Source organism: Dioscorea cayenensis, chromosome 5 (genome assembly GCF_009730915.1).
Source record: "Dioscorea cayenensis subsp. rotundata cultivar TDr96_F1 chromosome 5, TDr96_F1_v2_PseudoChromosome.rev07_lg8_w22 25.fasta, whole genome shotgun sequence".
In the NCBI taxonomy this organism is placed as follows: domain Eukaryota; kingdom Viridiplantae; phylum Streptophyta; class Magnoliopsida; order Dioscoreales; family Dioscoreaceae; genus Dioscorea; species Dioscorea cayenensis.
Genome location: NC_052475.1, coordinates 1,106,772 through 1,123,069, shown reverse-complemented (window position 1 = coordinate 1,123,069; position 16,298 = coordinate 1,106,772). Strand labels below are relative to the sequence as shown.

The 16,298-nt window shown below is 35.4% G+C and overlaps 4 protein-coding genes across 7 annotated transcripts; 3 read left to right on the top strand and 1 right to left on the bottom strand.

Moving 5' to 3' along the window:
• The first annotated feature begins 1,578 nt into the window (after positions 1–1,578).
• LOC120261554 (pentatricopeptide repeat-containing protein At5g04780, mitochondrial) lies at positions 1,579–6,389 on the top strand. The gene is made up of 3 exons (XM_039269487.1): positions 1,579–3,377; positions 3,482–3,777; positions 6,316–6,389. Coding segments are annotated over exons 1-2 (1,800 nt in total). The 3' UTR covers positions 3,483–3,777; positions 6,316–6,389.
• Positions 5,270–7,394, bottom strand: LOC120261797 (B3 domain-containing protein Os11g0156000-like). Of its 4 annotated transcripts, none has more exons than XM_039269787.1 (3): positions 6,912–7,394; positions 6,299–6,826; positions 5,270–6,182 (listed from the first exon to the last, which is right to left on the bottom strand). In XM_039269787.1, the coding sequence occupies exons 2-3, from the start codon at positions 6,798–6,800 to the stop codon at positions 5,983–5,985; spliced, it is 702 nt and encodes a 233-aa protein (XP_039125721.1). In that variant the 5' UTR covers positions 6,801–6,826; positions 6,912–7,394; the 3' UTR covers positions 5,270–5,982. The 4 variants fall into 4 exon arrangements, with proteins under 4 accessions (XP_039125721.1, XP_039125722.1, XP_039125720.1 ...); XM_039269788.1 differs by having other exon boundaries at positions 6,299–6,823; XM_039269786.1 differs by having other exon boundaries at positions 6,917–7,394.
• A 4,252-nt stretch (positions 7,395–11,646) lies between these two features.
• LOC120260716 (putative pentatricopeptide repeat-containing protein At5g37570) lies at positions 11,647–13,639 on the top strand. The gene has a single exon (XM_039268272.1). The coding sequence runs from the start codon at positions 11,647–11,649 to the stop codon at positions 13,285–13,287; it is 1,641 nt and encodes a 546-aa protein (XP_039124206.1). The 3' UTR covers positions 13,288–13,639.
• A 535-nt stretch (positions 13,640–14,174) lies between these two features.
• Positions 14,175–16,134, top strand: LOC120260872. The gene is made up of 3 exons (XM_039268448.1): positions 14,175–14,297; positions 14,381–14,568; positions 15,784–16,134. The coding sequence occupies exons 2-3, from the start codon at positions 14,410–14,412 to the stop codon at positions 15,925–15,927; spliced, it is 303 nt and encodes a 100-aa protein (XP_039124382.1). The 5' UTR covers positions 14,175–14,297; positions 14,381–14,409; the 3' UTR covers positions 15,928–16,134.
• The last annotated feature ends 164 nt before the right edge of the window (positions 16,135–16,298 follow it).

The following is a 16,298-nucleotide window of genomic DNA, read 5'->3' as shown; positions in this document are numbered from 1 at the left end:
TCTATACGTAGTGTCATAGTATCTTTTGTGTATTTACAAAATTTACTATATATAATTTTTATTTTTTTGGATAAATAAAATACAGCTTCTGAAACTCAAAAAACAACATTTGAGGAATCCATTCCAATGATAAAAAGAAGACTCAGGGGCTGTTTGGATTACGGATTAGGAATGAGAATGGGGGGAATGAAAAAGAGAGAGGAATATGAATGAAAATAGGGGGAAAGGGAAGGATAATGATGAAGGTGTTTGGTTGGAAGGAATGAGGGTTAGGAATATGAAAAGTAGGAGAGAGAAATATGGTATAATTACACTTATGCCCTTTTATAATAATGGAATGATATTTTGCTAAACAATAGTTTATATTTAATAATAAATAATTAACATGTTATTAAATATTTACAATATATTTAATTATTTTTTTAATTTAACATAATTAAATATTTTAACTAATTATTATAATTTAAAAATGTTATTTTAACAAAATCTAGTTATAGATAGTTATATTTTTTTTATATCATTATCCAAAATCCCAAAATAATTTAATAAATGTTATTATAACATAATCTAACTAATTTGGATATGATTATCCAGAATCCTAAAATAATAATAATAATAATAATAATAATATTATTATTATTATTATTATTATTATTAAAAACTATCTTAATTCAAACCCCTGCTCCTCATCACCCACTTCCCCGGCCGGCTTGATCTCCGTCGGTGTTCAGATCCTCAGATCTGAAGGTGAGAGAGGAGGGCAGCGCCGATGGTCGCCTCCCCGTTGCGCAGCGCCGGAACTACAAGAGCGCCGTGGATGCTATCTCGCGAATGGTGATAGAGGAGCCTATGGTGCGGATCTTCGCTGATGGTGAACAGGGCGATGATCATCACCGCATCGCAGCTGGCGACATACGATCAGGTGAAGGAAGCGATCGGCGGGGACGCATGCCACGGCTTCGCGGTCGGATGAAGCAACGATGAGATGAAGCAACGGGAAGAAGATGACTGTTAATTTTTTTTATCGCCCCCTGATTACTACCACCGAAGATCTCAGCATCACCTAGAGCAATTAACATGATCCAACAATTTAATTTTAATCATTATTACCTTGTTTTATGTACCTCTTCTTGTAATGTTATTTGTAATTCTACCTACTTCTGGTGGATGAATTTTGTTTTTTCCTTCATTCATTTTTAGTTTTTTGAGTTTTTATCTAATTTTTTTTTTTGCTTTCACTATTCTGTAATATTGTCTTTTTCAAGAAATTATAATTTATCTACTTTTACTAAAAAAAAATTATATATCTCCAATGTACAGCCTGCTCTCTTCCATTGCTATATAAATTGGATACTGTTGATTGTATATATAAATAATCATTTTAATCAAATGATTAATGTAAATCATTAAAGATTATTGGAATTATATAAGCGAGTAAATTTTAATGTTTAATGGTTTAAAATTGAAGGGTGTAATTGTCATACAGGTCATATTATTATAATAATAACAAAACTTGGAGTAAAAAATTTACATTATTTATAAGTAATTCATTTTCCTCTTATTCAGTGTGTATAGACTATGAGAATTGGGTCTGCAGTGCAGGCACTAAGCTGTTCCCTTAGAAACTTCAGTGATCATGCCAACTATAACTACAAAAGTTTGCAAACTCTTCTGCAAATGTGTGCAAAAAACAAGCATATTAATGCAGGAAAGTGTTGCCATGCATTAGCTATACATGCTGACTTGTTAGCTGACACCCTCATTTGTAACATGCTTATCAATGTATACTCTAAATGTGGTCTTGTGCAATATGCTCGTTATGTATTTGATAGAATGCCTGAAAGAACTGTGGTGTCATGGAATACCATGATTGCTGCACATAACCATCAGTGGCAGGATACTGAGGCTTTGGAGCTTTTTATGGAGATGTGTCGTGATGGTACTTCTTTGGTTACCAAGTTTACTCTGTCGAGTGTTCTTTGTGCTTGCGCTGCTAAAGGTGCTATTTTGGAGAGCAGGCAGTTGCATGCTTTGGCTGTTAAGATTGCAGTGGATTCCAATGTTTATGTTGGGACTGCATTGCTTGATGTGTATGGGAAATGCGGTATGATTGATGATGCTTGCTGGGCTTTTGAAAGCATGCCGGAGAAGTCTTCGGTCACTTGGAGTTCTATGATTGCTGGTTGTGTGCAGAATGATCTTCATGAGGAAGCATTGCTGTTTTTTCGCAAGGCTCAGGTGTTGGGAGTGGAATGCACACAGTTTACACTTTCTGCTGTTCTCAGTGCTTGTGCAAGCCTGGCAGTAACAATTGAAGGTGTGCAATTGCATGCTATATTGATAAAAGTTGGCTTTAGATCAGATATGTATGTTAGGACCTCACTCATTGATGTCTACTCGAGATGTGGCTGCATAGCTGAAGCTTACTTGGTATTCACTGATATGGAGGAGAAAAGCATTGTCTTGTGGAATGCAATGATTGCAGGCTTCTCAAGACATGCTTGTGTCAACGAGGCTATGATACTCTTTGAGAAGATGCAACAGAAAGGTGTTTGTCCAAATGAAGTTACTTATATTTCCTTGCTTTCTGCATGCAGTCATGTTGGTTCAGTGGAAAGCGGTCGCCGATATTTTGATCAAATGTTGAAGGATGAGAATGTGCAACCCAATGTTCTTCACTATTCTTGCATGGTTGATGTTCTTGGGAGGTCTGGACAGATTCAAGAAGCCTGGAGATTGATTGAGAACATGCCTTTCAAGGCCACAGCTGCCATGTGGGGGTCTCTGCTTGGGGCATGCAGGACTCATGGGGAACTCAGACTGGCTAAAGTTGCTGCTGAGCATCTATTTGAGATTGAACCTGAGAATGCAGGAAACCATGTTTTGCTGTCAAATTTATATGCTGCAAATAGGAGATGGGGAGACGTTGCTAATGCAAGGAAGCTTTTGAAAGATAGTGGTGCAAAGAAGGAGATTGGAAAAAGTTGGATTGAAGTGAAGAACAGGGTCCATATATTTGTTGTTGGAGACCACAACCATCCTAGATTTAGTGAAATCTATGCTAAATTGGAGGATTTGGAGAATGAGATGAAGAAATTGGCATATAAAGTGGAGACTCACAGTGATCTCCATGATGTAGAGGAAGACCAGAAGCAAGAGCTGTTAAGGCACCATAGTGAGAAGTTGGCACTTGCATTTGGTCTCATTAGTTTGCCATCTGGCTTACCTATCAGGATAAAAAAGAACTTACGTATCTGTAGGGATTGCCATTCTTTTATGAAGTTTGCTTCAAGGATTTCAGACAGAGAAATCATCGTGAGGGACACTAACAGATTTCATCATTTCAGGAGTGGATCATGCTCTTGTCGGGACTTTTGGTAATGAATGACATTTCAATCTTTAGAGATTAATGGCCAAATTCTGATTTAAATTTGGTTATTTATCAACTTCTCTTTGTGGTCACAATGCTTGAACTGGCCAGAATTCTGACAAAATTATAGGGGAACATGATGAGCACTGTCTGATAATACTACCGTTGGACATGTGAGGCTCTTGATCTATATACATCATTCTGCTCATCGAGTTTCTATGATATGCATGGTTTTCCTCAATGAGTTTCGAAGTTTTTGATTTTGTTGAGCACTTGAAACTTGGAGCTTGAGGAACAGTCATAAAAGTTTGCACTAAGCTTAAAAATTCAAACATTGACGATCAGATGCCAGAGCAGACAGATTCATCAAACTAACTGCAAGAAATACTAACAATTCCTTGCAAGAGGTATGTTAACTTTGCAGATTATCATGATAGAATTTCATTACTCCTCTTGACTTCTACTTTCTGTGATGGCACTGTGTCTAAACGTTGATGTCATCTCAAAGTAGTATTAGTGCATCTCTATCAGTTTAAAGTTTGGCCAAGCTAGACATGTAATGCTGATTCTGTGATATTTTGTTCCCCTGAACCTTTTTATCTGAGAAATCATATCACTATTTCGCCCAAGACGAGGAATATGATGAATTTTATTAGGGGCCTACCTCCACTAAGCAGATACTGTGATCTGGTTCAAAAAATATTTGATCAACTCCAACCTCTGTTTTTGCTGCCCACTAACTTTGGTTGTGATATTTAACAGTTCATTTTCCATTAGGACTAATGCAAATATGAAAAGCATTGACAAGATGTTGGTCGACAATCTGAGAGTGCAAATATGAAAAATCTCATGATTAGTGCAATTTAGGAGAACTGAATTAATTGTACCTACAGTAAAAAGCTTGAATTGCTCATAAACACTATACTGAATGGAGCATTCATGCTTGTAGTGTTAATGGAGGTCAATTTTTCTCAAAGAAAAGACATAAATGGGGTATATTAAGATGAGCATATTGTTTGATAACAAGCCTGTTCATGCCACAGATATTTGGTAGTTGAATCATTTCATATTCTTGTGATCATTTGTACTGTTAAGATCATTGTTGTGTGCATTCATCGTCCGAATATGTCCTTAGAGAAGCTCTTCTTTTTTTTCTTTTGTTTTCTTGATAGAACATTTGGAGCTTCGGGGTGATGTCTAATTCTATGCTAATGCTTGTCATTAAAATTATTCGTAATCTTATCAGAGCCTTTGGGATTTGTGTTAGTGCGTATATGTCTTCATTAAATAACAATCTAAAGCATGGTTCATGAACAGGATTAGTGGCACATGCTTCTTTCCTTTAGTAGCAGACAGGAAATCTTCTCCATGATATTGTTCACTTAATCATCTTTACATTCAGATGAATCCTAACTGCATCATTTTGAATGTTGTGACTGTTAAATTATTATCATTCTGAGCATGTCCTTCCTCTGTTGTTCTTAAACTTCCGATGTCCTTACGAAAAAAAAATGACAGTTAAATTGCTGCTATTTTATTGCAGAACTTGATTAATTTAGAACCTCTGAGAACCTGTCTTGCTTTTATTTATTTATTTATTTTTGTTCCACTAGACAAGAACTTCCATGTATGGGAGATTCATTCATCTTTTAAGCTTTTTATCTTTTTCATGCTTGAATTTTAGTCAAATTAGTGCACCATTGTGCAGTGAATTTGCTTTGCAAGGCACTGTTTGTGCCAGAACTAATTACAATCACCATGGTTGACTTGGTGGAAAAACAGGTCACTTATGTGATGTTTTTCATGTGTTTTTTTTTTTTTTCAATCCACCAGAGAATCCTTATCAGATCAATCAAGAAACTATTGCATGGGCCCTTCACTGTTTGAGGCACTTAAATAGGAACAAATGGTATTGAAATTAGGACTAATCACTGAACATATCCTTTTTGTGATGAACAAAGGACATGGAGATCTGCAGGTGTCTTTTCTCTCTCTCTTTGCATGCACACTGACACCTTTGCAATGTCATTCATATCATATCATGGTCAGCACTGTACCCATGCACCTGAACCCACTTCAATTAACCACCATTCCTATTCACTTCAGAGAGACAGATTGACATTTAGAGGATTTAGGAAAGGAAGCATTACAACAAGGAAAAAGTTAAAAGAAAAAAAACTCTCCCTTAGATTCCCTCCCATCTTTTTTCCTTGAAAAGATTGCATGATAGTGGGTGGGCCCAGCTCCAGGTCCCTCAGTTTCAGGGTTTCTGGCCGCCACCCATATCTCTGCCCCTTTTCAGCCTGATGTTTCCTGAAAACCCCCATCATGCACCAGTCCAGTACAGTAGAGTTTCTCAGAGTGAGTGACTAGTGGAGGTTGCCCGGAAAACCAGGGATTTCCCTTCTCCTTCTTCTTCTTCTCAAGCAGGTGAAACAAGAAAACTAATAAAGTTCACTTGTTCTTTGATAAACCATATGAACAATCTTGTTATAGACTTTTCAAGAGCAGTAATACTAGTAGTTGTAAGAACATTCTTACTTCTCCTGTGGACTGATGATGTCTTTCATTTTTTGGCTGAAAATGCAACATCATGAGTTACACACTGTTACTTACAGTTGTGAAGTTGATGCATTGCCAGGCATGAACCTTCCTCTGTGAACAGAGTTCTGATCCATAAAACACATCCCTGAGTGAACTACTTGCTCTTGATCTTCTGTCTCATCTGGTATGCATTCCAGATTCACTCCAAACAGCCTCAGTGTCTTTGGCACTCCCACTGTGTTATTACTTCTACTCCTCTGCTCTCCTCCTGTACTCATTAGCAAATTCATAATTCTTCATCAATATTGAAACTCTTTTTTCTTCTTGTGTGTGTGTGTGTGTGTGTGTTTTTTTTGTGCTTATGATATTAAAAATCTAACTGACCTCTTTGAACAAAGCAGTCCTGCTGCATGGAGCTCATATACAAGTAGGAAGAAGGCATTGAAGAGCTGGCATTATAAGAATTATAGAATGACTGCTGATTCCATGCATTATGTGCAGAAGAAGAAGAAGGTTCTTCAGGTGAGCCACGTCGGCGACAAGCAATGAAGAACCGGTCTCCAGCCAAGGTCCGTTCAAAGATAACAAGATCACCTGCATCAAGTCTCTTCTCTTTAACATACCTACTCCATCCTTTAGTAAGCACATAACTCTGACTACTAGTCCAGTAAGAGTAACGAAACCTCCATAGTTTGCCACCTTCATCTTCAAAACACAACAACAAACCTTTCTCACCAGACTCAGATGCCAAAGGGAAGTACTTCTCTGCATATTGTTTTGGTATAACCAACCTGTTAAGCTTCCCTACATCACTTGGTGTCAATGGCTTCTCAAACATTGGCTCTCTCACACCATTACATGTCTCTTGAAGGTGGTAGCCATCCATGTCTGCTGTTGCTGCTGTTGCTGCTGCTGGTGACAAATACAATGATGATGATGATGATGAAGTATAACATGCAGTGGTGATGAATTTATAGAGAAAGAAGAAGTTGTATACAGTACAGCTGGCAAATGCTGAAGAAGACTTTGAGATACAAGTATACAGTATATGGCCCCCTTCATCTCATATCAGTCATCAGCAAGTGCAGCTGGATCTCTGGTTGGCCTTTTTATTGCAACCTGTAATCAGGTTCACTATATAGGAATCCTATGACATATATGCAAGCAAGCAAGCATTTAGTCAGACATGTACATGTACTTGGTTGAACTAACATCAAAGAGATGGAGAGAGAAGGTGAAAAAAAGTTCTGTTTGGTGCATTGATCTGATCATGTGAGGTGGACAAGAAGAATCAAGGAGAGTTTAAAGTTCCTAAAAAGGTCAGTATATTTTAGTGAGATGATAAGGTGTAGTCTGTTTCTGATTGCTGATGTGGGTTAATCACAGCCATCCATTTAGTCTGATGGTCCTAAAAGTCAGGTTTTTTCTGTGAAGTTTTTTTTTTCCTGAAGTAGTGGATGACATTATTTGTGCTGCTGTTTCTGTTGTCACTGTGCATTTCTCAGATATAATCAATCATCTGATGATCTGATTTTTTTTTTTTTTTATTAATTCCCACTTGAAAAACAATTTTTGAAAAACAGCTGGCAATGCAAATGCAAATGCAAAATGCAATTCCTCTTCCTTTCTCTGAGTGGGTGATGGAATTGGGTGCTCTGCTGCCATTATTGACTCCACACTCACCTGGATGCTGTCCATTGATTCATATTTAAAAAATTAAAATTAAAATTAAAAAAAAAAAAAAATCTTGGAATGGACTAGATTAACCTTGCTGTTCAGTCTAGATATTTCTTGATTCACACGCGAGCTTTCTCTTTATATACATCACCTGCATTTTTATGGTACTTATATTTCAAACACTTGTATCTTAGATATTTTTTTAATATAAATTATTTGTATATAAATACAAGATTGTTCCTTCATAATTAGATAACAAGAAACTAATCTATTTTTCCATAACATTTGTGTACAATCTAGAACTTCTTTCAGTGTTGCCAAACCATCACACTTAATTGAAGTTGATGGACAGCGGTTAATCTGGTCACGTGGTTGTGGCATTATTGGCCTGCAATGTTGGTGTTGGTGTACAGAAACCATATTTATCTTTTAATATATATATATAAATATTTTTTTTTATTTTTTTTATTTTTAGAAAGACGACAAGCGTCGGAACCCAGAGACACACACGTGGGAGAGCCACGCTCACCATCGAACCGTGCCCTCACCTTGCACGGGACGGAGATCGAACTCAGAAAGTTACGCTGGACATTCGAGATGAACACCCTACATAAAAGACCTAATGTCAATAAACCAAATGGTTGTTGGCTTTCGTTATTTTAAGAGTTCTTAGTATCCTATTTAATAATTAATACTACCAGATTTGTTTTCATCTCTGTTGGACAGTCACATTTAATGTTATGATATCCGTTTTAAATTTTGATGGACAGTAGAATCTAATATTTAACAACTATTACTGTATTTTTTTGATGTATTTTTTTTATAACCGTTAATTTATTTTGTAAAAGAATAGTAATTTATTTATTTTTATTAAAAAAATCATTGGAATTTCCAACTGGAATACAGACAGTACAGAGAAAAATTATAAAATATAGAGAGAGAGAGAGAGAGAGAGAGAGAGAGAAAGGGAGATGCTGCAGATGCATGAGATTTTATTCAACCAAACCTTGTGAAAAAAATGCTAACGTGTGCAAAGGCGGACCTCACATTATGTAACCCACCTTCACTTTCTGATAGTACCTTATAATAATGAAAATAATATATAATATATAATATATAATATAATATGTGTAGCCCTATCAGCAAACCAACCCTATTAAGTTCCTTGGTTGTTCATGCATGTTGGCTCCTTCCTATTCCTACTATTCTTATTGTTTTAGTTTTAGTCATGGAAAGCAATACATGCAATCATACACATGCTTTTCTTTTTTTATTTTATACATATATATATATATATATATATATTATTTACTTACTCTTGATGTCATGTCCACGTAAGCCTTGTCTATAAGAGGATAACTGCTATTTCTATGCAGTGTTTCTCATTGCCTTGTATACATTAAATACTATTATTCTCTTTTGTTTTATTTTCTCTTTGGATACATCTAACAATAATGAAATGTGGACAAATTCTTTTATATATGTTAGTTGGGAACAATAATGAATGAAGATAAGTGTAACATCAAAATAAAACTTGATAAAAAATTTATATACAAAAATTGAACAAATAATTGATTTTAAAAATAACATTTTTATTTTTGAATTAGTTATTTCAACATCAGGATAGACAAGTCGTTTATCTCTTTTATAATTATCTAATTTCTATTAATTTATTATTATAAATTTTTCTCGTCATTTTTTAGAAAATTTTCCCAGCTTTGTTATATCATAAGAGTATTTTTTTTATGTCTATATAATAAGAAAATATTGCTTTTAGAACATGTCTCAAGGCATTTTAAATCCACCCCTTTTATTATTGAATTATTTTTCAACACAAAAACACATGTTCTTTTTATTCTACATAAACTAAGATCAATTCAAATTTATCTCTACTATATAGTATGAATACTTCTTTATACACAGGAGATCCGGTACTAATAAAGCAAGAGTTCATTAGCCTAACAATTCCACTTATGATTTAATCATTTTAAAATTTTCCATATATATAATCATATTTTTCATATATGAATTAATATTGACGTTTGTTTGAAAATAAAAATTATTCACCATGCATGTTCTCTAATACACTCCAAACTGTTAACTAATATCAGCATATAAATTAATACATGCTATAATTAAATTCTGGTCCCTGCTCAGGTGTGATGATATATATCCTGACACCGAAATCATGAAATATTACCAGAAAAATAAAATAAATAAAATAAAAAAGGACTGAGTTTTCAAACATACGTCATTGATTTCTTATCAAACTTGTACTAGCTACTAACGTGTCGATTAAGTGTCCTATTTCGGTAGGTCCAACCATCTTCTCTTCAGTACATGCATTCAGATTCATACTTTTACAAAGCTAAATAAAACTAATATAAATAAATAAATGGAAACCAAGCCTAACTCCAAATGGATGACACACCTGTGCATTAGTGCATCTAATGGTCCAATGACACGTACTTTACTTATTATTATTATTATTATTATTATTATATATATATTTATAAAAGAGAAGAGAGAGTAGAAGAATCGGGGACTAATTCAACAGTAACTACTAATTTAACAGTAACTACTAATATTTGTGATTGAAAGGTTTGAAATTAGAGTTTCGTCTTATATTATAATTCATATTTAGAATCCTCAATGAAAATTCTGTGTGAGGAATACCTTTCATTTTTCTTTTCAGTATGATAGAGAGATTTATTCTCAGAAGATTAGTTAAATTATTTGTCTTTTTCTTTGTCATTAGTCGACTTGGTTGAAAAAAAAACAAGAGGTGGAGCAGTATTATTGCATGATTGAATGGAATTGGTTGACATCTTTTACTCTAATATTAATTAAGTGAAGTGCAAATAAAAGAGAGAGAAGACTGGTGAACAGTGTTTCAGTGAGACAGTGCGCATGGTCTGTGAATGGTCCCTACAAAGGAAGGGTGTAGGGTGTGTTTGTCCTATGAGAAAATTAATATTAGTATTAATGATATTATTATTACTAATAGTATTAGTGTTGATATGTATTATTATTATTATTATTATTATTATTATTATTATTATTATTAAGGAGTACCATTTCCAACCCTATAAACGTGTTGTTGTCCCTCCCCTCTTGCTTGCAAGTTATCACTTCTTCTTGGAACTTGTTCAACATGTGCGTTTGGATCCTAATTGTGTGGTACAAACGTGTGCCATCACCTGTTTGGGTTTTATATGGTAAGTGCAACTGGTGCTGGTTTTTATTGTTTTCAAGTATATATATATATATATATATATATATCAAGTTTGTCTTTTCAATTTAGAAAAAAATTACTTAAAAAAATGGTTAATATATAATGGACAATACATGATTTTTATTATGTTAAAATCATAAATATTAAATATAGTTAGACCAGATAACTTTTATTTCGAACAATGAAACTTTTATCTTTAGTCTGTGTTGTAATCTGATAAAATTTTTATAGGGTAATTTTTTTTTTACAAAAAAATTATAAAATTAAGCTGTACTAATTATGTTTTTTTATGTTGAATATTAATTTTATTTGTAAAATAAACAAATAAAAAATGTTATGTTATATTGTACTGTAAATTTTGTTATATCAAACGGACTCTAATATTGATTTTTTTTTTCTCATTTATATTTAGTGGGTGTATGGTTTGGAAGTTAAGGTTGAAATAATTTTAAATAATTTTATGCTATATAAAATCAATCACATTTTTTCATATTTATTAATAATTAAAATAAAACCTTTAAAGATTTAAATTTATTATAATAATAATTATTTGTAATTATGAAGGATTACATATTTACATCCATGTAGTTTTTGGGCTAAACTTCAGATTTTGGGCCAGTTGGGCTTTCTTCATCTCATAAAAGGACTAACACCATCAGAGCTTCCAGACTATTGGGCCTTGTTGGCCCATCTCAATATAATGATATCATTTAACGGGTTTCGGATTCAGGTGCACAAGCGGATCCAGATCCGGACCCGTTTCAGCGCTTCAAATGTCAAACCAAAGAGCGCGCGAGAACACGGATCTCCGTCCCGCCCTATGAGCTTTCTCGGCCGCCGTGCCGCCCCCGTCGCCACTCTGCTGAGCTCTTGCCATTCCCTCCGCGCGCTCGAGCAAATTCACGCGCGCATCGTGCGCAAGGGCCTCGAGCAGCATCACGTCCTGGTCCTTCGCTTCCTCTGCCTCTGCAACGCTCTCTCAGCCGTCTCCTACGCCTCCTCCGCCTTCGAGCGCGTCTCCCACCCCACTCTCCCTCTCTTTAACGCCCTTCTCAAGCTCCTCTCTGATCACCGCCTCCCCCTTCAATCTTCACTCTTTCTCTTCCACCAACTACGTCTCCGCTCTCCCCATCCCCCGGATCCATTCTCTTATCCTTCACTGCTTAAGTCTTGTTCTCACTTCGCTGATCTCCATACGGGCGCTTCCATTCATTCCCTTGCCCTCCGCTCCGGCTTCGAGTCTAACATCTTCGTCCGCACTTCATTGATCGATATGTACGGCAAGTGCTGCGAGGTTCATGCCGCGAAAGTGCTTTTTAGTGCCATGGATTTCAGAAATGAGGTGACTTGGACTGCCATGATCGTTGCCTATCTGAATTCCGGCGACTTGGCTTCTGCCGCTGAGTTGTTTGACGGAATGCCGAAGAGAAATGTGGTTTCTTGGAATGCCATGATTGATGGGTTTGTGAAGTTTGGGGATTTAGTTAGCGCACGTAAGTTGTTTGATGAAATGCCGGAGAGGAATAAGGTTACTTTCACTTCGATGATTGATGGGTATTCGAAAGCCGGGGATATGGCATCTGCAAGGACGTTGTTTGAGATGTTGAAAGGGAAGGATGTCTTCTCATGGTCGGCAATGATTACCGGTTATGTGCAAAATGGTCGGCCAGGTGAGGCGTTGAAGCTCTTTCTTGAAATGCTTGAGAAGAACATCAAGCCAGACGAATATATCATGGTTGGGTTGATGTCAGCTTGTTCTCTGTTGGGCAGTCTCACATTGGCCAAATGGGTGGATTCATACATTGCTAGAAGCTCAATTGATGTTAAGAGAGCTCATGTGTTAGCTGCATTGGTAGACATGAATGCAAAGTGTGGAAACATGGAAAGAGCTACTACTTTGTTCGAGACGATGCCTAAGAGGGATTTGATTTCATATTGTTCGTTAATGCAAGGGTATTCAATTCATGGGTTAGGAGTTAAGGTTATAGAGTTCTTTTCAAGGATGATTAAAGAAGGGATTGTTCCTGATGATGTTGCATTTACAGTGGTCCTGACAGCTTGCAGTCACGCCGGTCTCGTGGAAGAAGGGATTAAATACTTTGGTATGATGAAGAATGAGTATTCAATTTCTCCTTCCCCTGATCACTATGCATGCATGGTTGATCTTCTTGGCCGAGCAGGGAGGTTGAAAGAGGCCTATGAATTGATCAAATGCATGCCGATGGAGCCTCACGCTGGTGCTTGGGGTGCATTGCTGGGGGCGTGCAGATTGAATTGTGATATTGAGCTTGGGGAGGTTGTAGCAAAAAAGCTTTTTGAGATGGAGCCACAGAATGGTGGTAATTATGTCTTGTTGTCAAATATTTATGCAGCAGCTGATCGGTGGGCGGATGTGTCACAAGTAAGAACCATAATGCGAGGCAGAGGTGTCAGAAAAATACCCGGTTGTACATGGATATAACCATTGACAAGTGTATCATTGATCATATCACACGTTTCTTCCGGACACAACATTCAAGCTCGATCTTCAGTCAATTGAAAGAGCTGCTGATGAGCTTAATTCTTTGTTAGCAGGATAAAGATCTACTACGCTGCATACGGTCACTGCAATTGGAAAATACGGTGAGTCAGATTAGTCCAAGCCGCGCTTCAAGTTGTAATTCCATTGATAGGGCCAATGTTTTCGATGAGGTAATCGATGCATGTAACCATGAACTAGCAGAGTAACACTTCCGGGATAAGTATTGTTGTTTTTGGCTGATCTCAAGTAGAAAACTTGAGAACATGGATCTATACATTCAGAGTGTTGTTCACTTTCAAGAGTTAAAAGCATAGGAAACATAATGTATTTATGCATCGGCTTAAAATTCTCTGATTATTTGTAACACCACTTGAACTTCCTTGAGCATATGTATCTGAAGATGTAACATGACAACAGTGTTAATACATATTTGGATGCTGGCTGCAGTTACAGGGAATGTAACAAATTGGCATTTTCAATTTAGATAGCAAAATTTTGATGCCAATGAAAATCATATATTTATGTTTTAATTAAGAGGGAGACTAATTCCTCTTTTTTGTACCATTAAATGAAGACATTTGTTAATTTATTAAGATACTGTTATCTGTCCATTTGTATTTGTATATTCTTTTGCTGCTGTTGGTGTTGCGTTTCAGTTACAATTGTATGTTATTTTCTGATTAAATTTAAAAAAATATGTCATATCTTATATCTTTAAAAAGAAAAAAAAATTATATATAAATAAAATTCTCATATTTTAGATATTACATTATAATAATTTTTTAATTATATTAAATTTTATTTATTTTGTTTCCTTAATATGTGTGGCATAGCGGAAGTTGAACATCGGGTCTTGCTTCTTCTCTTCATCTCCATCGCCGGAGAAGAAGCCCTAGATCACCGCCATCTCATGAGATTCCGTTTGCTTTGAGTCTTCTTCTCCAGTCTTGGTTCGATTTCTATCCAATTTCCGATTTTGAATTTCGAGAACGTGGATTGCGTTTGATTACGAGTTTTATTGGTGTTTTTTTAGGGTTTGAGACGAAGCAGTGATTGGAGGAGATGCCTAGGCCAATGGTGCTGGTTTTTCTGCTGGTCTTTTTCATTGTCACATCGCAACTCGAGTGGAAGCAGCAACTGGCGAAGGAATTGGAGGCGAGCTCTGGGATTTTTCAGGAACAGCTGCACACTGCTGACAAGGAGGGATTCTTCAAAGAGAAAGTAAGCATTATTCTTGAAAAGATTGGTTGAAAGTTAAAAAAAAAGTTTTAATCTTTCTTATTGTGTTCTGATTTCTACTTTCTTGTGACAATTTAGTCTTATTGATCACCAAATGGTAGTTTCACTTTTAGCTGGCTGATTACAGTGAATTTCAAGAATGAATTTTTGTAGAATGCTGATTTTCTCTTTGTTTTCTTTCAATGTGCCTTAATTTATATATATATATATATATATATATATATATATATATATATATGTATATGTATGTGGGTTAACTTCTAAATTTTTTATGCAAAGCAATTATTTTGGTGGAAATAAAGATCTTGGGCTGGAGTTTTGAATCATTTGCTGACATCAAGTGTATTGTTTTTTGCTGCTTGGAGCTTGGAATGGATGGATAATTGTTTGGAAAGGGCTCTGGACTAGTTTTTATTAATTACTGTTATTGTTTATCTTCCTGTGTTTGCAATTCGTGATATGATGAAGTTTTTATGTGTCAATGTACATTCTTTCTTCAAGTGACAGGGATCGTCTTCAATTTTAAGATTCCTCATGCAAGTTATATATATGTTTGTTTATTTGTTTGTATTGATGAATTCTGTTTTGGGTGTTTGTGAAACTTGTATAATAATTGTTTACAAGAAGTACTATCCCCATGTAAATTCGAGCTACATTTGGTTTACGATGAAGTTAACGGCTATGCAGATGAGACTGAGTTTTTGATGTTCATTTAGTTCTTGTTTAGGTATGAAATAGTTTTGCTGTTGTTCTCGTATATAGTATCTCTAAAGACTGAATTACTACCATCCTTTAACATGACAACACCAAGTTATCAGTTGTCTTCCTCTTATGTCTACAATTTGTGGTAGAATGAGATTTTTATGTGACAATGAACCTTTTCTTCTTTGAAGATGGCAGGGTTCACATTTGGAATTTTAAGATTTCCTTGATCAAGATATGATTTCTTTTTGTCTGATGTAATGAATTCCGCTTTTGAAGGTTAGAATGAAAAGCATTGTTTTAGCTTCTGTTTTTAGTTGACATAGAACTTAGTAGTTCCATTTGATGGGACGAAAATTTGATGTTCAGTTAGTTATTGTTTAAATGTTAAAACATTTCACCATTGTAATTTGAGAAGCTCTATTCAAGTGAACAATTTCTAAAACAAATGGGAATTTGTAATGCTTGATGAAAAATTTCTTTTCGACTTTGCAGATAATTCTATCTCAAGAGAAAGACATCAAGAGGTTGAAAGAGCTTGTGCAGAGTTTTCAGCACCAGTTGCTGCAATGCCGAATGGGCATCAAGATGATAAATCTGAGCAGAAATCCTTCATCAGCAAATGCTGATGAAATTTAGCAGCAGCAACTTCTGTTGTTTGATATCATTAGAAGAAGTTGAAATCCAACCAAAAGAGAAGGAAAACAGTGGATTTTTTACACCTTTAGAACTGCATAAATCCAGTTTAAATCTCTTGATTTGTATAATGTGATTTTTTTATTTTTAAAAAGAAATGTGGACAAACCATGAGATGGATTTGAACCGTCGATGTTTGAATTAGAAAGATATTTGAGTTAAAAAAATAGAATGAAATACTAATTATCTTGTTGTCTTGCCTTATGATTAATATGATATTTTTTAACCAGAAATCTAAGAGGAATTATTACTAGGTTGGTATCTATGCCTCTGATATCTATTTGTTGCCATTTTGATTCTCCCTCATTTCATGA